Source organism: Macaca thibetana, chromosome 7 (assembly GCF_024542745.1).
Source record: "Macaca thibetana thibetana isolate TM-01 chromosome 7, ASM2454274v1, whole genome shotgun sequence".
Lineage (NCBI taxonomy): Eukaryota > Metazoa > Chordata > Mammalia > Primates > Cercopithecidae > Macaca > Macaca thibetana.
The window spans coordinates 31,940,754-31,963,606 of NC_065584.1; the positions used below are offsets into that span (position 1 = coordinate 31,940,754).

Consider the following 22,853-nt stretch of genomic DNA (forward strand, 5'->3'; position numbering starts at 1 on the left):
ATCAAATTTAAGGATATCTGTAAAACAAGCAGTCTAGAATATTTAAAAATGTCAATGTCATGGATGACAAAAAAAAAAAGTCAAGGAAATGGCTGTACAGTAGACTAAAGAAATATAACAACAAAATGTAATATTTGATTGGATCCTGAATAGAAAAACAAAAAACCACTATAGAAGACTAAATTGGAACAATGGGGAAATCTGCATAGATTAGATCTATGGATTAGATAATATTTTGCCAGTGACAGATCATTGTGCTTATACAGAATATGCCCTTATTCTCAGGAGTCACAAGCTGAATAATGTATTAGGGCATGCAATATTTTACTAATTCTCAAATGCTTCAGAAAGAGAGAAGCAAATATGGCAAAATGTAAGTAATTGGTGATTCTATGGAAAGACTATATGCGTTCATTGCACTATTTTTGTAACTTGTCTGAAGGTTTTTAATTTTTCTAAATAAAATGTGTACAAAAATGAAAAACTATCCGGTCCTCTCGTTATGATAACCATGATCACTAACATCATTTTTGCATATGAAAAGTCAAAGCATTATATCAGCCACACAGTGACTGCTAGAAATAAGGACTGAACCCAATTCTGTGCATGTTCTGCAGTGCTTGCCCCTCAGTGCCCAGCCACAGGGGAGGTGATCAGTAAGGTGTGTGAGAAAATAGAGAACAGTTACATGGGGAATGAGAGACAAGGGGGAATAATAACACATCTGGGCATGGTGGCTCATGCCTGTAATCCCAGTACGATGGGAGGCTAGAGCAGGAGGACTGCTTGAGACCAGGAGTTCAAGATCAGCCAGGGCAACACAGCGAGACCTTGTCACTACCAAAAAAAAAATTTTTTTTTAATTAGCCAGGTGGAGGGGTGGGCACCTGTAGTCTTAGCTACTCAGGAGGCTGAGGTAGGAGGACTGCTTGAGCCCAAGAGTTCAAAGTTACAGTGAGCTATGATCACACCATTGCACTCTAGCCCAGGTGGCAGAGCAAGACCCTGTCTCTTAAAAAAAGAGAGAGAGACCGGCCTGGGAAACATGGTGAAACTCCATCTCTATTAAAAATACAAAATTTAGCCGGGCATGGTGGTGTGCACCTGTAGTCCCAGCTACTCGGGAGGCTGAGGCAGGAGGATCACCTGAGCCTTGAAAGGTTGAGGCTGCAGTGAGTCATGATCAGGCCACTGCACTCCAGCCTGAGTGACAGAGTGAGACCCTGTCTCAAAAAAAAAAAAAGAGAGAGAGAGAGAGAGAAAGAGAATAAGTATGTCTCTACAGTCAAACTAGGGTTCAAACCCTGGTTCTGCTTCTTCCCTGTAGCCTTCAATAAATTGTTTAATTTCTCTATGATCAATTTCCTCACCTGTAAAATGGAATTGATAATAACAGTAGTTACTGCATAGGATAGTTGTAAGCACTAAATCAGTTAATACATGTAAAGCTATGAAACAATTATTCTACATAGCATAAATTATTTTCATATAGTAAAAAAAATACATAGTAAAAGTCATTAGTATATGCACTGTACATAATTAATGATATATTTTATATAGCAAATTAAAAAATTAAAATGGGCCAGGCATGGTGGCTTACGCCTGTAATCCCAGCACTTTGGGAGGCCAAGGTGGGAGGGCTGCGTGAGGCCAGCAATTTGAATCCAGCCTGAGCAACATAGGAGAGACCCTGTCTCTACAAAATATAACTTAAAAAATTAGCCAGACATGGTGGTGTATGTCTCTAGTCCCTGCTACTCAGGAGGCTGAGGTAAGAGGGTTGCTTGAGACCAGGAGGTCAAGGCTGTACTAGTGAGTTGTAATCATGCCACTGCACTTCAGCATGGGTGACAGAGCAAGACCCTGTTTCAGGAAAAAAAAAAAAAAAGTAAAATGCTATTATTATTATTTCTCCTACTCCTCCTAAGATAAAAGAAAAATACAACTGCCACCACACTCAGTGGCAAATCTGATTCTTACAGTATATAAGAAGTAAGCAGTGACAAGCCACTTCTAATCCATACCACCTAACTCTAACCCAACTCAGATACATTGAACATGCTCCAAAAGAGTAGTGCAAGAAAAGAAGGGTGGAATGACAGAACGCAAACATCACTGCTGGAGATTTTCAGTTCTTATATACTCTGTGTCCGGTAGTCCTCTGTGTGCAATAAGGCTGGTGGGTAGTATATTTTAGACTAGAGGTTACAAATTGGTGACCCAAGAACCAGACCCAGTCTGCAGATGTGGTCTGTCACTCATGATGCTTTAAAATAAAATTAAATTAGTTGCTAGCCATTGAAAATTGGAAAAATTCATATAAAAATCTAGATTTCTGGGCTTCTCTTAAGAAACCTGGTAATGATGGTTATTTTTATGTGTCAACTTGACTGGGCCACAGGATGCCCAGATACCTGGATAACATTATTTACAGGTATCTGTCAAGGTATCTCCAGAAGAGATGAGCATTTAAATACAGGGACTGAATAAAGCAGATTGCCCTCCCAAATGTGAATGGGAATCATCTAATCCATTGAGGGCAAGAATAGATCAAAAGGGTGATTGGTTGAGCTCCCTCTCTGACTGACTGGTTGAGCTGGGACATAGACCTTCTCTGCCCTCGACACCCCTGGTTCTCAGGAATTCAGACTCAGAGTGGAATCTATACCACTGGCTCTCTAACTCATAGGCTTTCAAACTGGACCACCAACTTCCCAGGGTCTCCAACTTGCAGATGGTAGATAAGGGGACTTTTTAGCTTACATAATTACATATACCAATAACCTTATAACAACATTCATTCCTCCCTTCCCCCTCCCGGTCTCCTTGTATCCTATTGGTTCTATTTCTGTGGAGCACCCTGACAAACATGTACCTGGGCTTTCTCTCCCATAACAGGAACTCTGACTAACATGCCTAGGCTTTCTCTCCCATGACAAAAGTCAAATGGAAGATTGCAACTGTAAACTGAAGCTGCCCAACTGCCTAAGAAAGAACCACCTCATCCCATGTTTTCTTCTGTATAAAAACATGAGGCAGAGCACAGTCCTCCTTGACTACTAGCAAACTGCCAAATACCCTATTTCTAAGCCTCTTAACAAGCATCACATCGGTTCCACCACAGAAAAGACCATAGCATTTCCTCTTCTCCAACCACTCACATGTGCCCCTAGAGGCAACTTGAAGTGCTAGGACCCCTAGCAAGTTCCAGGACTGACCACAGCAGAGCAAATGAAAACAAACCAATAATCTAACTGTCAACACAGCCAAGTACCTAGAGAGTAGTGAAACGCCTTAAAGGGTTTAAACAAAAATAGCATGGGAAATCAGGATAAAGATAAAGCTGACATTTTTGACTTGTACAACACAAAAATAACTCCCTTAATGGCAACATAGTGTAGCTGTACCCTAGTATCAGAAAATTAGGTTACCTAGGATTAGGATTAGGATATCTGGGCTGTCGAATATGTGTGACTAATAGCACTTGAAATGTGACTAGTGGGACAAAGGAACTGAATTTTTAATTTTATTTAACTTTAGTTAATTTAAATTTAAGAATGAATACTTGATTCAGTTACTGGAAATCCTATTTTAAACAATTTGCCTGTGGGGAGGGCAAAGAAACAATTGAGTATATGAATTTACTTTTTCAACTATAAAAGTTATAAAATCTAAATATAGACCTAATATTTCCAATGAAAATTTTGCAGCAAATTGAGATGCTCTGTTATGTTAAAATATATACTAGATATAAAATATCTTATTTATTTATATTGAGTAAATGTGGAAATGATAATATTCTGGAATATATTGGGTTAAATAAAATATATTAAAATTAATTGCATCTACCTGTTTCCTTTTACTTTTAAAAAGAATTTCCTACTAGAAAATTTCAAATCACATATATAGCTTGCATCATACATCTATTGCTAGTATATGCAAATACAAACTTACTAAATAAAAACATTCAGGAGCAAATTACAAAAACAAATGCTTCATTCTAAGAGAAGTTTACTTTAAGCTGAAAATACCTATGTTGTCTCTAAAATACAATCCCATTTACACATTTAAAGTACACACAATTTGGGGAAAAAAACAAGGTTATAATGAAAAAAAAGCCACATTCCTGGAATATTTCACAAATAAAACATGAGAAATCATATTGTACCAAAAACATTAATAGTGAATTCAATGAAACATGTCATAAAGAGAAAAAACAAAGTTGGCATCTAAGACGATGAGATCAACAGAAGGTAACTATTGCCCCAGATACACTTCTCAGGGGGATTTAACCACAGGCTTATGATCTGAACAGATCTGTGTCAGCTATTTAAGAGAGCCAAAAAGAAAAAAAAAAGTTACAGACTGAGAGTATTTAACAATGCAGAAAACTGAAGCAGCAACTAGTAAAAGTCATTCAAATTGTTATTTTCATTAAGGAAGTTGAAGAAAATTAAGCCACAAGGAAGTAGGAAAGATACAGAAAACTCAAAAACACAGAATTTGAGAAAAGTTTAGTGGCTTTTTCTTTAGTCACAGGAATGTGTAAAGAAGAAGACTTATGGATCCTAAAAAATAGTAATTGCTTAAATAGATGACATTGATGGATATTATTTTCCAATAAATGTTAGGTATTCTAAAAAAGAAGGGTCTGCCTATTGTCATAGAATACATCAATTACTTTATGTGACAAACAGACCAAAAGAAGTATGTTTGGGGGGAATATTTGTTTTTATCCACCTTTAAAATTTTGGCTCAAATCATATTTAGAGGGAGTTTCTCAGCAAGAGGTCTTCAGTTACTCAGCCTTCAGAGAACATGAATGAACCACATCCCTTTAAATGGTAACCTAGCAACTTGCTGAGGGGATTAGAACACAAGGATCCTTGGGGAGGAAGGAGGATTCAAATCCCAGAAGCAATGCTAACAGTCCTCTGAACTCCTGACCTATTAAGGGACAAGACAAAAGTCATTTATTAGTAGAACAGATCTTATTCAATCAGTAAAATAAGCAACCCAAGTCCTGAGCGCTTATTATGTGTCAGACGTTAAATGATCTCATGTAATCCTCACAATATAATATTCTCTCCGTTTTACTAATAGTTTTACTAATAATGAAACTGGTTAAGATTTTACTAATAATGAAACTGGTTAAGAGAGTCTAAGTCACTTGCCCAAAACTCACAGCTAAGAAGTGCCAAAGCTGGGATTTGAACCAATGGCTGAGAACCCAAGTGTACACTCTTTCCACTACACCACAAGACAGTTCTGATCCACAGTATTATAACCTTTGAAGATGGCTACAGACTACACCAGGGCTCAGAGCACTGCTTAAAATCCAAGAGGCACAGAGAGAAGTGAAATTGATAATATACAAACAATGCAGAAGACAAGAGAAAGCAAAAGGTGGATTTTTAAGGTTGGGTCTTTAAAATTATCAACAAAGCCAGGTGCAAATTCTCATACCTATAATCCCCACACTTTAGGAGACTGAGCTGGGAGGACTGCTTGAGGCCAGGAGTTCAAGACCAGCCTGGGCAATATAGTGAGACCCCCATCTCTACAAAAAGCTATTTTTTTTTAATTAGCTAGCCATGGTGATGTACACCCACAGACCTAGCTACTCAGGAGGCTGGGGCAGGAGGACCACTTGAGCCCAGAAGTTTGAGGCTGCAGTTAGCTAGCGTTGCACCACTGCACTCCAGCATGGGCGACAGAGTGAGACTTTGTTGCTAAAAAAATAAAAATAAAAATGATCAATGAAATTGACAAACTTCTAGCTAGACTAAGGAAAAAAGAGAAAAGACTGAAATAAGTGAAAGTGGGAACATTATTACAGACCTTACAGAAAATAAAAGGATTATAAAAGAATACTATGAACAATTGTATGCAAACAAGTTAGATAAGCTAAATGAAATGGACAAATACTTAGAAACACATAAACTACCAAAACTGACTCAAGAAGAAATAGAAAACATGAATAGACCTACAACAAGCAGAGGTTGAAGGGAACCCATTCTATGAGGCCAGCATTACCACGATACCAAAGTCAGACAAAGGCATCAGAAGAAAACTATAAATGTTCAACAAAATACTAGCAATTAGGCCAGGGGCAGTGGCTCATGCCTATAATCTCAGCACTTTGGGAGGCTGAGGCGAGCGGATCATGAGGTCAGGAGTTCAAAACCAGCCTGGCCAACATGGTGAAACCTCATCTCTACTAAAAATACCCGGGCATGGTGGCACACACCTATAATCCCAGCTACTCAGGAGGCTGAGGCAGAGAATTGCTTGAACCCGGGAGGTGGAGGTTGCAGTGAGCTGAGATTGCGCCACTGCACTCTAGTGTGGGTGACAGAGCAAGACTCCATCTTAAAAAAAAATAAAATAAAATAAAATACTAGCAATTATACACTCTGACAAAGTGGGATTTATCTCAGGAATATAAGGGAGATTCAATACAAAAAGTCACTCAATGTAATGTACCACATTAACAGGATGAAGGGGGAAATAGCATTTCAGTTGATGTGGAAAAAGCATTTGACTAACACCTTTTCATGATAAAAACATACAAAAACTAGGAATAGAAGCAAACCTTCTCAACATGACAAAGGACATTTACGAAAAACCCACAGCTAATATCATATGCATAGAAAACAGAAAGCTTTCTTCCTATGATCAAAAACAAGACAAAGATGCCCTCTTTCTATTCAACATTGTACTAGAAATTCTAGCCAGAATAATTAGGGAAGAAAAAGAAATAAAAGGCATCCAGGTTGGACAGAGAACTAAAATTCTCTCTATGTGCAGATAACATATTATATGCAGACAAACCTAAACACAAAAACTATTAGAGCTAATAAATGAGTGCAGCAAGGTTTCAGGATACAAGATCAATGTACAGAACTCAGTTGTATTTCTATATACTAGCAGTGAAGAACCCAAAAATGAAATTGAGAAAACAATTCTATTTACAATAACATCAAAAAGAACAAAATATTTAGGAATAAATTTAACGAAGAGGGTACAAGACTTGTGCACAGAAAACTATAAAACCGTGATGAAAGAAATTAAAGAAGCCCCCAAAATTGGAAAGACATCCCATGTTCATAGAATACTTAACATCATTAAGATGGCAACACCCTCAGAAGTGATTATAGATTCAATGCACTCCCTATCAACATTCCAACAGCCATTTTTGAAGAAATGGAAAAGTTGATTCTAACCTTCATATGGAATTGCAAGGGACCCTGAATGGCCAGAGATCTTGAAAAAGAACTGTATTAGAGGACTTACAATCCCAATTTCAAAACTTAATACAAAGGTAGGGTAATCAAAAGAGTGTGTTACTAGCATAAGGATAAATGTATAGTTCAATGAAATATTAAGAGTCCATAAGTAAACCCATACATCTGTGGTCTACTGACTTTCGACAATAGTGCCAAGACCATTCAGTGGGGAAAAGAACAGTCTCTTCAACTAATTGTGCTGAGACAACTGGATATCCAAATGCAAATGAATGAAGGTGAACCCTTACCTAACTCTACCTTAAAAAATTAACTCAAAATGGATCAAAGACTATTTAGCCCTAACTATAAGAGCTTAAACTAAAAAACTCTTAGAAAAAAGCACAGGGATCATGACCTTGGGTTAGGCAATGGTTTCTTAGATATGACACAAAGAATATAAGCAACAAAAGAAAATGGGTATCATCAAAACAAAAAACTTTCGCTCATGAAAGAGCACTAACAAGAGAGTGAAAGACAATTCACAGAGTAAGAATATTTGTAACATATATATGTTGTCTAACATCCATAACATACAAAACTCTTATAATTCAACAACAATAAAGACAGTCCAATTTTAAACATGTACAAAGGACTTGAATAGGCCTTTCTCCAAAGAAAATACAGAAATGGCCAAAAAGTACATAAAAAGATATTCAGTGTCATTACTCATTAAGGAAATGCAAATCAAAACCACAGCCAGATACCACATCACATTCACCGGTATGGCTATAATCTAAGAAACAGAAAATAACAAATGTTAGTGAGGATGTGGAGAAACTGGAACCCCTATACATTGTCGATGGGAATTAAAACGGTGCAGCTGCTATGGAAAACAGTTTGACACGGAGTAAGTTAAACACAGAATTACCATATGACCTAGCAATTCCATTCCTGGGTATACCCCAAAGAATGAAGATAGGTGTCCAAACAACTTTTCCATGGACATTCATAGCAGCACAAGTCACAACAGACAAAAAGTGGAAACAGGCCAGGCACAGTGGCTCATGCATGTAACCAAGGCAGCTTGCTTAAAGCCAGGAGTTTGAGACCAACATAGGCAACACAGTGAGACTCTGTATCTAAAAAATAAATAAATTTTTAAAATAAAATTTTAAAAAAAGGTGGAAACAAAAAAATGTACATCAACTGATGACTGGATAAACAAAATGTGGTGTATCATTGGAATGCATTCATTAGCATATACAATGGAATGTTATTCAGCTATAAGAAGGAATGAAGGACTGATATATACTCCAACATGGATGAATCTCGAAAACATTATGCTAAGTGAAAAGAAGCCCGCCAAAAAAGGCCACATATCACATGACTCCATTTATATAAAACATCTAGAATATGCGAATCTATAAAAATAGAAAATAGATGAGTGGTTGCCAGAGACTGGTGGTATGGGGGCTGGGGATACCTGCTTAATGGGTATCTGCTGTACTTTGGGGATGATGAAAATGTTCTGGAACTAGACAGTGGTGATGGCTGCACAACATTGTGAATGTACTAAAAAACAATGACTTGTACACTCTAAAATGGTTAAAATGGTAAATTTTGTTATGTGTATTTTACCACAATAAAAAAAACAAACACATGTACACATTATTCTGGGGGAAAAAAATCAGAGGAAAAACATAAGCAGAAAACAATTTAAGAAATTATAATATTTGAAGTATAACAACTCAATTGATTTTTCTCATGGCCAAGGCCCTTTCCCTATATATATGTCATATCAACTTCTTTCAGACAAGGATGCCCGGGCCATGCCCAGCTCCGTCCTCCGTGGGAGAGGTTATACCCACCTCCAATTACTCTAATATTGTTGTCCTTTGTAAGAATAGCGTCGGCATGGAATACCAAAACTGGAATTCTCCTACAGCCTCCAGTCCACATGATGCATGGATGATCCCTATAACGACAACAAAGCCTTCATTAATTTACAGCTCAAAATCCGAACTAACTGCTGATGCAGATTACTATGGTTTGTTGCTTAGCAAGTTTCCCCTTCCTTCTGGAATACAAATCCCAAATATCCTGTGGGAAATCACATCTCCCATTCTTAGTTGTGTGTTTAAAATTAACTCTATTTCTGGTCCAGGGATGGGCCTTGATTGGTTTCAGCCAATCAAGATATTTCATCATTCAGTACAGTTAGTGGTTCAGAGATAGGCACATAAACCAATTGGAGCCCATGAGTTTAAGGAAACATGTTCTGAGACTCTGAAAAAGCAATGGTTTCTTTCTCTTCTGTAATGGCTACAGATGATACCCTGTCTTCCTCTTGATGGTATAGGATGAGAATGAGAAGTCTGGAATGTCAACAACCATTTTGTGACCTTGAGGGAAGAGCTTGTAGCTGTTGGTGAAGGAAAAAGTCAGCGGGAGGTTGACGGAAGAGATCCTGGGCGTTAAAGTGGGAGTTTCAGAATCAAGATATGCCTGAATATGAGTGAACATATTCTCTTTATTACTTACGACCATTTGGATTATGTTGTAATCCTTTGCACACATCAAGAATCCTAACTGATGAGTTCACAATAATTTACATACTCCTTTTACATGCCATAGTCCATTTTCAAGCCAATTTGATGATGCATCCTAAGATTCTGAACTAGGAACTCTGAATACAAGTATCCCAATTAAAATCACGTATTTTAAAGGAAACCCATGCTAAATGGAACAACATATATTTTCCTCCAGTATAAAACCACAGGGGAGAAAAAGACTTCTGACTTTATTCTTTTTCCCTATCCTCAGGAAATCTCAGCTTAATTTTAGGCTGATGAATATTTACTCACAGATTAGGAAAATCTTCACCCTCATTAGGGCAGGGAGGTAGGAAGAGAAATAAAATTTAATGAACTGAGTCCCTACTATGTGCCAGGATTTAAACTAAGAGCTTCACATGTCACTTAATCCCCTTGCCCATACTATGAACTGAAGAAAAACTGTCTCAAGGTTAAGTAACCTGCCTAAGGTCATACAGCTGGTTAAGTAAGGGATGAGGTATTTGAACCCAACATCTGTATTCTTTCTACTATTTGCTTCCCTAATCACATTTCAGCAAAGTTCTATATATTGAATACCTTGAATTCAATTATTTGGGAACTTAAACTGATCAATTCCTTAAATGCAATCCAGTTGGCCAAGATTCACTCGACTCTTAAAAACTTACATAACCACATCCCTTAACAAAGGACATACCACAAATCTCAGGGCCAAGTCAGCCCCTCCCAATCCAACTTTAAAAAGATCCACACTCGGGCTGGACACGGTGGCTCACGCCTATAATCCCAGCACTTTGGGAGGCCGAGGCAGGCAGATCACGAGGTCAAGAGATCGAGACCATCCTGGCCAACATGGTGAAACCCCATCTCTAATAAAAATACAAAAATTAGCTGGGTGTGGTGGCATATGACTGTAGTCCCAGCTACTCAGGGGGCTGAGGCAGGAGAATCAGTTGAACCCGAGAGGTGGAGGTTGCAGTGAGCCGAGATCACGCCACTGCACTCCAACCTGCCAACAGTGCAAGATTCCATCTCAATTAAAAAAAAAAAAAAAAAGATAAAAAGATTCACACTCTGAATGCACAGTTTGTCAGGTGCCCAATCTTAGAAGTGAGGCAGTCTTTAGACTTGGGACAAGCTGCCAACTGCTTTCTAGTGAAGAAAGCAAAGAACAACACACCTAGTTCATTCCCCGTTTTCTAGAAATGGCATGTGGATGCTTATTGTTCTTGTTCTTTGACTTGGTAACAGTACCCACTTGTGAGAAACGGTGTTGATAGGGTACCTTTTTTAGCAAGAAGGATTTTTTCGTGGCTTGCTTGCTTCTTCATCGTTAACACCTGTAAAATGTGGGCATGAAGCCAGGCGATTCCTATGATATCTTCCAACCTTCATTTTTCCACTACATTTCTAAATCAGCAAGTAGAGAAAAAAAACAGGCAGCCTAAACTACAAAGTCTCAGACAGGAACTCTGGAAACTATCCAAAGTTCTCTGTCAATCTAGCACTAGCTACCAACTGGCACCACTATGCCTTAGCATTTACAAACAATGGATTGCTGCTCCAATTTAAAAATGCCTGACAAGGGGAACACAATTAATGGGTACACAGCTGAGAAGAGCCCAGGCCCTAACTGTACTATCTGTAGAAAGCCAGTTCTCTAACAGAGAAATCTTTTCACTTCCAACCTATGGAAAGATAAAAGAGAGAGTAAACAGTAAGGTCAGCTAAAAAAAAAAAAAAAAAAAAAAAAAAAACTAAAGCAATATGCGAAATTGTCATAAAAAACATATTCCCACCAAGTGGTGCTAAAAGAAAAAAATTCAGAATGATTAGGAAACTGAAAATTGGGACTTCACATTTTCATTCACATCAGAAACTGGTATATATTAAAATTCACTTTCATAGGCATGAAAAACACAGGATTTGAACAATCACCAAAGCAGATCAGTTTTATGATTCACTTTATTGAAAGCCTAAAAACATTTTGGTTTTCTGGGAATAATTTCATGAGAAATAGACGTCATTCACTCCTGGGACCCAGCCTACATAACTCAAAGATGGAGCTGTAAGCAGCTTTTGCATTCTTGCTTCCAGGCTGTCTTCATACCATTACCCCTATTAGAAATGCCTTCCCCACTTCTGTTTATCTAAGCCCACTCTCCAAGGCCTACTTGAAGTCTCACCACCTTCAGGCAGCCTTCCCCAGCTCCTTCAGCCCATTACAATACCTCCTTCTCTGAAATCCTATAGCACCCACTTTATAATTGATTGTTAATGATCCTTTTAACTGCCTTTTACAATAGCAATTAAAGTTGACATTTTTTCAGTGACCAAAGAAATCTTACATCATGTTCTTATATGAAAGTTTCTATATCTATATACAGAGTTGTATTTGGGATCCCCAAGCAAAATATAGAAAAATAGCCTCTTTACATTTTCTATTTGAAATAATACCATGCAAAACAAGGACTGCCTGGACAGTTTCTATTCCTGAAGTCCAGGATTGCAAGGAATTAATATTTTCACACAGCCTAGGGATCTGAGTAGATCTAACAGATGTCCATGGATATACATCTTTGGATCAGGTCAACATCTTCAGATGATTTACGGCCTTCAAACTTCTAAATCAACTTTTAAAATGTAAGCCTACTGCTTCAAGTGTGAACAAGATTGATTTAAGCTTCCTAATGTAAAAAATAAGTGTCTGATAGACAAGACATAAGCTGATAAAACAAAATTAACTGTTAAAAATTAACACTAGAAGTCTGAAAGGAAGAAGTGGTCCATAAATTTGGATGGGAGAAGCGGGAAAATTATACCTTTATTTTCTTTTTTTTTTTTTTGAGACGGAGTCTCGCTCTGTAGCCCAGGCTGGAGTGCAGTGGCCGGATCTCAGCTCACTGCAAGCTCCGCCTCCCAGGTTCACGCCATTCTCCGGCCTCAGCCTCCCGAGTAGCTGGGACTACAGGCGCCCGCCACCTCGCCCGGCTAGTTTTTTGTATTTCTTAGTAGAGACGGGGTTTCACCGTGTTATCCAGGATGGTCTCAATCTCCTGACCTCGTGATCCACCCGTCTCGGCCTCCCAAAGTGCTGGGATTACAGGCTTGAGCCACCGCGCCCGGCCTATACCTTTATTTTCACTAACTTTTACTAGAAATTCAGTATTTCTTAATTATGAATATAGGCAATGAACCATGGTAATATTAGCATTATCTGTGCCTTTGACGTCATCTAAAATTACAGGGGTTTTTTTGTTTTGTTTTGTTTTGTTTGAGATGGAATCTCACTCTGTCCTCCAGGCTGGAGCACAGTGGCACGATCTTGGCTCACTGCAACCTCTGCCTCCCAGGTTCAAGAGATTATCCTGCCTCAGCCTCCCAAGTAGCTGGGATTACAGCTGCTCGCAACCACACCCGGGTAATTTTTGTATTTTAGTAGAGACAGGGTTTCACCATATTGGCTAGGCTGGTCTTGAACTCCTGACTACAAGTGATCTGCCCACCTCGGCCTCCCAAAGTGCTGGGATTACAGGTGTGAGCCACTGCGCCTGGCCAATTACAGGTATTTTTATACCTTATTACAGGTGTTGTAGATATCTCAAAATATTACATTTGTCATTACTTGTAAGTTATAATAGTTTAAGACTCACCCCTAGATCACATGTGATCATGGTCTTTCTATCATGATGAGGCTGGACAACAACTGGGCAACTCTCCTCCTAATAATCATTCAGTCACTAAATGATGACACCTCATACTGGTGGCCCAGACATCTATGCTGCTTCCCAGTACCCCCCATCTACAATTGTTAATCAAAGACCACCCCCCCAGTGTACTGATCTTACACAAACTAAACAAAAACAGTCTTCATGTTGTTGTCTTTAGAAAACAAAATTTAACTTTCCCAGATTTTAAATGATCTTATTTAATGTATTAGTAAAACAGCACATATTACTATGTTACAAATGTGTTTTAATAACTGCATTTAAATGTAATTAGTACTCTTTGTAATGATATGTATTTTATTTTAAGCCTTAAAAATATTATTCTGGTAAGGAATCCATGTCATAAAAAAGTTGACAACTCTGATCTAAGGTAACGTAAAGTATAAAGCCTTCATTTATTCCTTCATTTCATTATTCAGTCAGCAAGAATTTACTAAGTACCTACTATAATATTAGGTCAAACTACCTGCAATCGTCAGTATTTGACTGTTTCTGACCTACCAAAATGGCAGTTTCACATAGTTCAATCTAACATTTGTCAGGCCCAATCTGTAAGCCCACTAATAAGAGAGACAGTAATGGAGTAAAAGAGCAACCTTTAAAGAGGGGAAAGACTGATACTTGCAGCAGAAGTTAAAAGTTTTATGAAATGGGTAAGAGGCAGCACACTGAAAGCAAAGTCAGAAAAAGACAAAGTAACCAGAGGGAATTATCCCTTTAATTATCCTGAACAAGAATGACCCAAATATACTTTCAAATCTCTATTCGTTTCTATGACCTAACACTGATAAGAAATGTTTCCTCAAAGCTTTCTTAATGCTTCAACAATTTTCTTCAAATTACAATAACAAGTAATCTTCTATCTTCTAAGAAGCCCACCATAAATTCAATATTAAAACCAATAAGAATGATGCCTTACATTTGTATGGCACTTACAAAGTAATTTCACATACATTATTCTATTTGAGTCTAACCAGATCCCTACAAAATAGTCTGGGAGATATTATCTCTATTTTTCAGGTTACACAGTACACACATATCCAAAAGGACTCAGGGAGAATCTTAAAAATGAATTTTACCTTTAAACCAGATTCTCTCTTTACTCTGTGTCAAGTAATAATTAAAGGAGGCAAAAGAGCAAAGTGATCAAAATCCAGAAAAGCTAAGTCCAAAACTCAATGCATCACTTACGCTTGATGCATCACTGAGGAAATTTCCTGATTTAAAAAAGTGAAAAAAAAGTGAAAAAAATTTCCTGAATTTAAAAAAGTGTAAATAATAACACCTTCAGATTTAAAAATATGTAAGATATAGATAAGATAAAGCCTTTATCATCATCTGTAATAGCTATATTTATCATTATCATTCTTTTTTTTTTTTTTTGAGATGGAGGTTCGCTCTTGTCAGCCGGGCTGGAATGCAGTGGTACAATCTCAGCTCACTGCAATCTCCACCTCCTGGGTTCAAGCCATTCTCCTGCCTCAGCCTCCTGAGTAGCTGAGATTACAGACACCCACCACCACACCCAGCTAATTTTTGTTTTTTTAGTAGAGATGGGCTTTCACCATGTTGGCCAGGATGGTCTTGAACTCCTGACCTCAGGTGATCCACTCACCTAGGCTACCCAAAGTACTGGAATTATAGGCGTAAGCCAACACGCCTGGCTATTATCATTCATTCTTATTGTGATGATCCATTAATCATGAAACTGGACTCTTAACTAAAAGAACTCAGGAAAGCAATGTGGTTCAATTGACGCAGCACAGGCCATAGAACTCTAACATCCTGTCTCAGAGTTACTATGGTAAGTTACCTGACCTCTCTATATTACCACCATTTTATCATTGTAAAGACTTTTGAGAAAATTAGCAAACGTAACTAGTGTCACAGAGTTTGGAAATGCTTTTCTTCAATACTGAAACATTTCAAAATCTTCTATGTTGGGAGCTCTGAGCAAGAGTTCATTCACCAAAAGCTACTACCTGCATTTCACAACATTTAGAGCTGATGTTCGCTTATGAACCCAGAAAGAGAGCCTTATCTCATTTCTCATAGCCGATTGGGACTGAATAACAAGACCTTAAATGACATTATGGATAGAAGCTAAAACCGGAGTTAAATAATCCCCAAGGAATTACACTAGATAAAAGAGTATATAGGTAAAAGAGAAGAGTATATAAGAGTATACAAGTAAAAGAGTATAAAGCACAGGTCAAAAGCAGGCTTGCTATTACTTACTCTTGACTTATGACCTCCTCATCCTCTGAGGATGATGCTGTTTCCTCCAGGTCCCGGGCCATCACGACTGGCATTTCCTTTAGGGTTTGTCATGCAGTCAGCAGACGGGGGCCTCAGAGACCTTTCCTAGCAGATTCACTGGATCAAGCCTAATTTGGATGGCACAAATTCCTGCAAGAAATCAACTTGATCAGATCGACTGACCTGAAACACAATGCAGTTGTCTATTTATTGGTTATTGCTGGTAATCTAAGTAATGAGAATGACTATATTCCTCAATAGTGCTCAACCTCTAGAAGTTTATCTTCCATAACAGTGCCTCGATATGCCACAAAAGTCAAGATTTTTTTCAAACATACTGTCTGTGCTCTATATATTTGAAGAGCTGTTACTAAGTTTGAGTTTCTCATTATTTACTAAATCGAATATGCACCAAAAGGATAGACTCTTCACTTTCAGGGCAGTCTGAGGCAGGTGACTGATTCCCTAAAACATATATTCCTTGCTAGACAAACCTGGCCTGGGTTAAAAATAAATAAATAAAAACTCAAGGTTTAAGACCCTTGCAGGTCGGGCAGGGTGGCTCACACCTGTAATCCCAGCACTTTGGGAGGCCAAGGCGGGCGGATCACCTCAGGTTGGGAGTTCGAGACCGGCCTGACCAACATGGAGAAACCCCATCTTTACTAAAAAAAAAAAAAAAAAAAAAAAAATTAGCCAGGTGTGTTGGCTCATTCCTGTAATCCCAGATACTCGGGAGGCTTAGGCAGGAGAATCGCTTGAACCCGGGAGGCGGAGGTTGCAGTAAGCCAAGATCGTGCCATTGCACTCCAGCCTGGGCAACAAGAGCGAAAACTCCGTCTCAAAAAAAAAAAAAAAAAAAAAAAAAAAAAAACCTTGAAAATATTTATTTAGACTCTATGACAAGCACTCTGACAAGATGCCATCATGTTTCCCGTAAAATAAATTCAACAATGAACCGAAAGATGAATATATTCTCTTGAATCAAAGGTCCATATAAATGGTTGGGGGGGAGGGGGGAATGCCCTTCCACTCTTAAAAATTATTCTTCCTTACTAAAAATCACAAACTTTGATATGACTCTCAAATAGACAATAAAATTGGAAACTTTCCAACACTGCATTTCTAACTTAAAATATTTTTTCCAAAGTAAAAAAGTACATGGTCGTTTTGTGTGTCAGAAGAAGAAATAGGAACTACAAATAAAGAAAAGGAATATGTTTAAATGACCATAATCCCATTACTCAGCGATAATTACTTGCTGTCAATCCTTCTTAACTTTTCCATACATTCATAAATACGATGAGACTGTAAATCAGACAAAAAACAAAAAAACCGACCCCGATAATGATCTTCGGCGCAATGGGCAATGTCTAACGACTTCAATGGCTTTCTTCAGGGGATTCTCAAGGGGTATTTCTTGATCTTTCCCAAAATGTTGGGAAGTCCTTTAAGTTTAAACAAAACCTCTAAACGGGAAGGGATGCCAACCTTTCCTAGGCTGCCTGCAGAGCGGGGAGAAACAGGTCGATCGGAAGATTAAAGACATTCGCCTAAGAACACTCCTCGCCCTAAAGGAATCTGCTTCTCAGCCCCAACCCCAGCTCACCCCAATTCCACGGAGGTCCGCAGATGCTCCCCCCGGAAAGGACAGGACCACTCGGCTGCCGCGAATCAACGCGGCGCGCCCGGAAGCCAACAGCTACTCCCCGGCTCTGAGCGGGAAGTGCGGCGGCCAGCTGCAGCCTGGACCCGGGAACGCTCCTCCCTAGGGTAGGGATGCGCGCTGGCGCAGGCTTTTACCTGTCTCATCTTCCCATGGTTCGGGGCGAGTAGGCGTGGACCGCGCTCTGCGCCTACCTCCCTCTTCCTTCCCCAGCAAGGCTCAGGGCAGCCGCCGACGGCGCTTCCCCGGTTACTACAACAACCAACAAGCAACCGCCCGCTGGGAGCCACTGCGCAGGCGCTGATAACGCTCAGCTGCGGACGCGGGCGAATGTCGTCACCGCCGCGCAGCGCGGGCGCAGAGCCCTGCCCTCAGCAGAAAGTCTTTTTTTTTTTTTTTTCCGCTGTTTTTTTCTCCGCCCCTAAGAGGTTGACTCCAAACCCGGAGTTCCGCTAGGTCCAACAGGAGGGTTTACGGCGTGAGCGGCGTACCTGGGGAGAGGCTTAGGCAGCGGCAACCGCTGATTGGCAGTAAAGGGGTTCACTCCCCATCTCCTGCTCGGGCAAAACCAGGACAGCCAATCAGAGAGAGGACTAAAGGAAACGACCCAATCCTGGAGCAGGGCTGAGGGAGGGGGTGGGGACAAATGGCTCAGGTGGACTCCGGGCTGGAGCTGTCCTGGGGGAGCTTGTTTGCGGCGGCTGCTGCTGCCACTGCTGTGCTGGGGGTCCGGTCGCCAGGTAAGGAGAATATGGGGGAGAAGAGGGATGTAGGTGTCTGTGTTGCTTCTGATTGAGAGGATCGGAGAATCTGGAAAAATAGAGGTGAGATGGAAGGAAGATACCTGGAAGGCAACCTTTTGGGGGGAAAAGGGTTCGAGAGGCGATGACAAGGGAGAGCTAGGAAGATGAAGAAGGCAGGTGAATTCAAGGAAAGAAGGAATGGATGAGCGAATGAGCAGCCCCTATAAGCCTAGCACTGTACAAAGAGCCTTCACTTTTTCTCATATGATTCTTACAATAACCCTTCGGGTTGATATTTCTATCTCCATTTTGCAGATGAGGAAACCGAGACTGAAAAGTGTAAATGACTTGCCCAGGGTCACACAGCTACTAAGTGGTAGGGCCAAGATAAGAATCCCTCTCTCCTGATTAAGTTTTAACAGCACACCTATGCTGGGCTGGGCTGGGTTGGGCTTGGCTGGGCTGGGCCAGGGCCAGGACAAAATTTGGAAATAGATGTTATATACACTCTAGGAGGCCCTAAAGCTTTAGGGAAATTAGGTTGAGAAATTGGCAGAGCAATTCAGAAGTACTCAGGTTCTGTCCTCATCAGCTATCTGTTGGGATTCCTAAGAGCTTCTGTGAAATGGAAGGCGTACTTGTGCAGAAAAGTGGAGAGGTGCATTCATGCAGCTTTTCTAAACCCCGGAGGAGTCTCCTCTTGAGAGAGGGTGAGAAAATAAAGAGGATAGGTGGATCTTGGCCCAAGTGATAATGGCCTATGATATCCAGTAGACTCTCAGTCTCTGACAGAGACCACCTTTGTGATCAGCTCTCCCTGAAGGGTTCATCAATTCACCCTTCCTTCTCTAGATCTCTTTATTGCTTTTTTTTTGGGGGGGGGAGGGTGTTTCACACTGTCTTGGACCATTGCTGACTTTAATATCTATCTCACTGGGTAGCATAGAACAATACCGAAATTTATATTGCCAAAGTGACAAAGAAAGCCTGTTAGTTTATTACCACTTCAGGCCCAAGAGGTTAACCTGACAACAGATAAACCATAGACTGAGAAAATAGTGATGAGGATGGGAGAAAGCCATTCCATTATTAGATTATTTATCTATTTTGGTTTTATTTAAATCAGACTAACTGAAATTACTACTCAACAAGAGTTGATCTAAGCCTTAAAAAAATAAAAGTCTGGGTGCTGTAGCTCACACCTGTAATCCCAGCACTTTGGGAGGCGAGGCCAAAGTGAGTGAATCACTTGAGCCCAAGTGGAGAGGTTGAGGTGGGAAGATCACTTAAGCCTTTGATTTCGAGGCTGCAATGAGCCATGACCACGCCACTGCACTCCAGCCTGTGTGACAGAGCAAGACCCTGTCTCAAAATAATAATAATAATAATAAATTAAAAAATAAAAAGTATGTAATCTAATTGTATTTTCTATACAACTTGAAGACAGAAGAGGATGTGGTATGCTTTTCTTAATCAAAAAATGGGAACTTCATTAAAGTAGTCTCAAACAGTGAGGTAGCACTGCAGCAGTCCAACAGACCATGATTCTTATCTCAGCTCTGCTGACTTTGCTGTGTGACCTTAAGAAACTTGTTTAACCTCTCCGTTCCAACCCTCATCTGTAAGATGGAAATATTAATAGTGCCTGCCTACCTCATTGTGAAGATTAAATGGTAATATGTGTTAGGTGCTTGGCACAGTTCATGGTGTAAGTGAACTGTGACCTATTATTATCTTGCAGCCCAACACCAAGATTGCTGTTTCCTTCACTATATAATTTTCTTACTAGTCCTAAAGTCACACGTTAACTGAAACAGGCACAATTTATAAATTTGGAAAAAGAAAAGAGGCTTTATCTCTTGCAAAGGGTTACCACCCAACAGGGAAGAGTGCCTCCCACTAAGATCAGAGACAGGTGCTTTGAAGGAGAAGTGTTTGGGGTAGAGCTTTATGCTGAACAGGTTGGCTAAACATACATGTTCAACAGCTTACAGGAGGAACTATGAATATTCCTGAAGGTGGTCCTGACACGTGCATATTGAACAATCATGTGTAACCACATATGACCCCTGTTCACTTTGGAGTAGAGACCTAACATTTAAGTCTATCACGCCTAGGCTCTATGCGTCAAAAAGTCTTTTCAGGACACCAAGACACTCAAGTGTGTGATCTTGCTAAACTGGCCAGGAGCAGTCCACGGTTGGTGGTCTTATCTGGAGAAAGTTACTAAAATCAGTCTCTTGTCCAATCAAAGGTGTAGTTATAGCTGGTGGAATAGGGGTCATGTAGTCAGCCTCTGTGAGCTGGATGAGCTGTAATTGTTTTAATATTGCTTATCTCAAGCCAGTGCTTGTCTAGCTGCTGGAGAAAAAAAACCTTGTGGCAGAATATAAGTTTTATTCTTTAAATGTGGGAGTGTGTGACTTAACCCTTGCCTGGCATGGCCTTAGGTCTTGTTTATAATTTGGTACCTTATTGCACAAAGAATCTGTTCTGTCATTCTTATGATCTCTATTTTAACTTTAATGCTGGTAAGTTGCTGTCTCTAAACCTGAAAAAGGAAGGGATATAGCAGGGCATGTGAGACCTCCCATCTCGTCATGGCCAGGGGCTCAGTTTTAGGATTTTTCTGGGTTCCCCTAGGCCAAGAGGGCCTCTGTTCAGTCCGTGGTGGGCTTAGGATTTTATTTTGAGTTAACACACAGCAGTTTATTTTTAACTTTTAGATTGTTCTTCTAGTTTATGGAGCATGGTATACCTGAGAACCAGAGTCCAGAAAACCTAGGGATGTAAATAGTGACCTCACACCGTAAGTCCCACTCAAATGTATAAAGTTCCATAGGCTTGGAAGAATCTGTCATCAATAGCCTGGCAGGTGTCTGTGAGTATAGTTATAATCACCTTTGAGCTACTTGCATTACAAAGGAATGGCATGAAAACGTGAAGGTATAGAAGTAAAGATAGAGGACTGATTCCAACCCAGAAAAAGGAGCTCTGATTTAGGGTAATATTTTGCAGAAATTGCTTAGACAAAGACAAGTATTATGCCACTTATTGCAAAGTATACTGTTCATTCACCACTATTAGTGTGACTAAATATCTTTTTTTGGCCTGCTTCATTCTTCCTCCCTTCCTGCTTATGGTTAACATAGACTGGCCCTCATTGTCTCATGTCCTCTGCCTTTGTTTCCAAGGCAAAAAGCCCTCCCACATTTGAGGGGAGTCATGAGCCGTTTCCTGAATGTGTTAAGAAGTTGGCTGGTTATGGTGTCCATCATAGCCATGGGGAACACGCTGCAGAGCTTCCGAGACCACACCTTTCTCTATGAAAAGCTGTACACTGGCAAGCCAAACCTTGGTAAGAAATCAAAGAATTTCTGCATCCTTTGTAGGACTGGCCCTATGCTCTGGTTCCCAAACCAGGCTGTACATCAGAATAACCTAGCAAACTTCAACAAACACAGGTACCCATTTCCCTCACCAAACCTATTTATTGAACCTGGGTGGAGCTCAGGAATCCAGTTGCTAAAAAACTTCCCAGATAATTGTGATGCTGCCTTAGCTAGCCTTTGGCAGCCACTGGAGTAATAGACTTTCTGGTGAGCACTTGACCCTTTTTCCCCCAAGCTTCTCTGCATACTTTTCATTCATTTTACACTACCCTGGGCAATTCGTGTATTTAAAAAAAAAAAAAAAAAAAAAAAGCATTATAAGGGCAAGTGAGGAAATAGACTTACTTGGTGACTCTGTGATGCCTCACTAGAAAGCCATAAAGAAGCTTTACATATATCTCAAAGCCCTCTTCAGAATCAAGTTAGGGCTTACATGACTCATATTCCATGTTACAGATGGAGAGTTATTAATTCAAGGTCTTCCCATGACATAGTCCCTGAGAAAATATTTAAAATCCCTTCCAGTTGGTCTCCCAAAATGAAACTTAAGAAGGCCCATGGCAGCCTTTCCTGGCTTCCTGAGCCTCTCTGCTGAGAGTGTTTGTCCGTTTCAGCTTGCACTTCATCACGCTGGTGTGTGGGGTAGTTTAAGCTGCAGCACTGTTTCACAGCAGATGACAATTCTGTGTCACATTTATAGCTAACCCAGATTCAGGCTCTGACCTAGCTCGTTTTTCTGCAGTGTCTGAGTATAAAATGAAATTAAGTAGGCTAAGGCTCATTTTAAGCAAAGCTCAGATATAATGAGAGTAAAGAACCTGGGAAAGTGAGCAGAATAATTCCATCTTTTCACCTTCAAATGCTGCCCTCAGGTGGTCATGGAACCCTATATAGATTCACAGATTTTTAGAGGTCATCTGGTCTAGCCCTTTGAGTTTAAAGTTGAGGCAAAGAAGTCCAGAGGTCATGTGACTTAAGGGCATATAGCTGAGCAGAACTTTGTGTGTGTGTGTGTGTGTGTGTGTGTGTGTATGTGTGTGTGTTCAGCCAGCACAGAAGTTGAAGCCGCCATCTCCCTTGTGATCTAGGGGCCTTCATGGTACTCTTCTGAACGTGGCAGTGCTCTAAAGTGTCCCACAGAATTTCACCTCATACCTAATCGGGTTAGGGCTGGTTGAGTACTCTTAACTAGAGAAAAGTCCTCAGTCTTCTCATAAGTAAAGCTGTCAAATTGGTTTATATAGAAGGTAGCTATCCAGGGCG

At 39.9% G+C, this 22,853-nt stretch overlaps 4 protein-coding genes across 16 annotated transcripts in view; 3 read left to right on the forward strand and 1 right to left on the reverse strand.

The window, feature by feature from the left end:
- TTLL5 (tubulin tyrosine ligase like 5) overlaps nt 1–17,852 on the reverse strand; it is a 291,140-nt gene extending 273,288 nt beyond the window's left edge. For 12 of the 13 annotated variants that reach the window (XR_007727547.1, XR_007727546.1, XM_050798671.1 and 9 more), the window contains exons 1-3: nt 17,593–17,852; nt 15,769–15,939; nt 9,098–9,204 (exon numbers count right to left, since the gene is read on the reverse strand). Coding sequence is in view for 11 of the 13 variants with exons in the window: in XM_050798671.1 (XP_050654628.1) it covers nt 9,098–9,204; nt 15,769–15,842 (181 nt within the window). In the remaining 2 variants the exon portion in view is untranslated. Of the gene's footprint in view, nt 1–9,097; nt 9,205–15,768; nt 15,940–17,398; nt 17,422–17,592 lie in introns of those variants that run through there. The other variant, XM_050798662.1, reaches the window with a different exon arrangement.
- The window catches only part of ACYP1 (acylphosphatase 1), an 820,450-nt gene that overhangs the window by 179,827 nt on the left and 617,770 nt on the right, over nt 1–22,853 (forward strand). The gene's annotated exons all lie outside the window — the stretch shown is intronic.
- Nucleotides 8,699–22,853, forward strand: part of TMED10 (transmembrane p24 trafficking protein 10) — a 553,877-nt gene continuing 539,722 nt past the window's right edge. Inside the window, exon 1 of the mRNA XM_050798879.1 lies at nt 8,699–8,702. The gene's annotated coding sequence lies outside the window, so the exon portion shown is untranslated. The remainder of the gene's footprint in view (nt 8,703–22,853) is intronic.
- Nucleotides 18,076–22,853, forward strand: part of ERG28 (ergosterol biosynthesis 28 homolog) — a 9,956-nt gene continuing 5,178 nt past the window's right edge. Inside the window, exons 1-2 of the mRNA XM_050798927.1 lie at nt 18,076–18,195; nt 21,393–21,556. Coding sequence (XP_050654884.1) covers nt 21,424–21,556 — 133 coding nt within the window. The 5' untranslated portion in view covers nt 18,076–18,195; nt 21,393–21,423. The remainder of the gene's footprint in view (nt 18,196–21,392; nt 21,557–22,853) is intronic.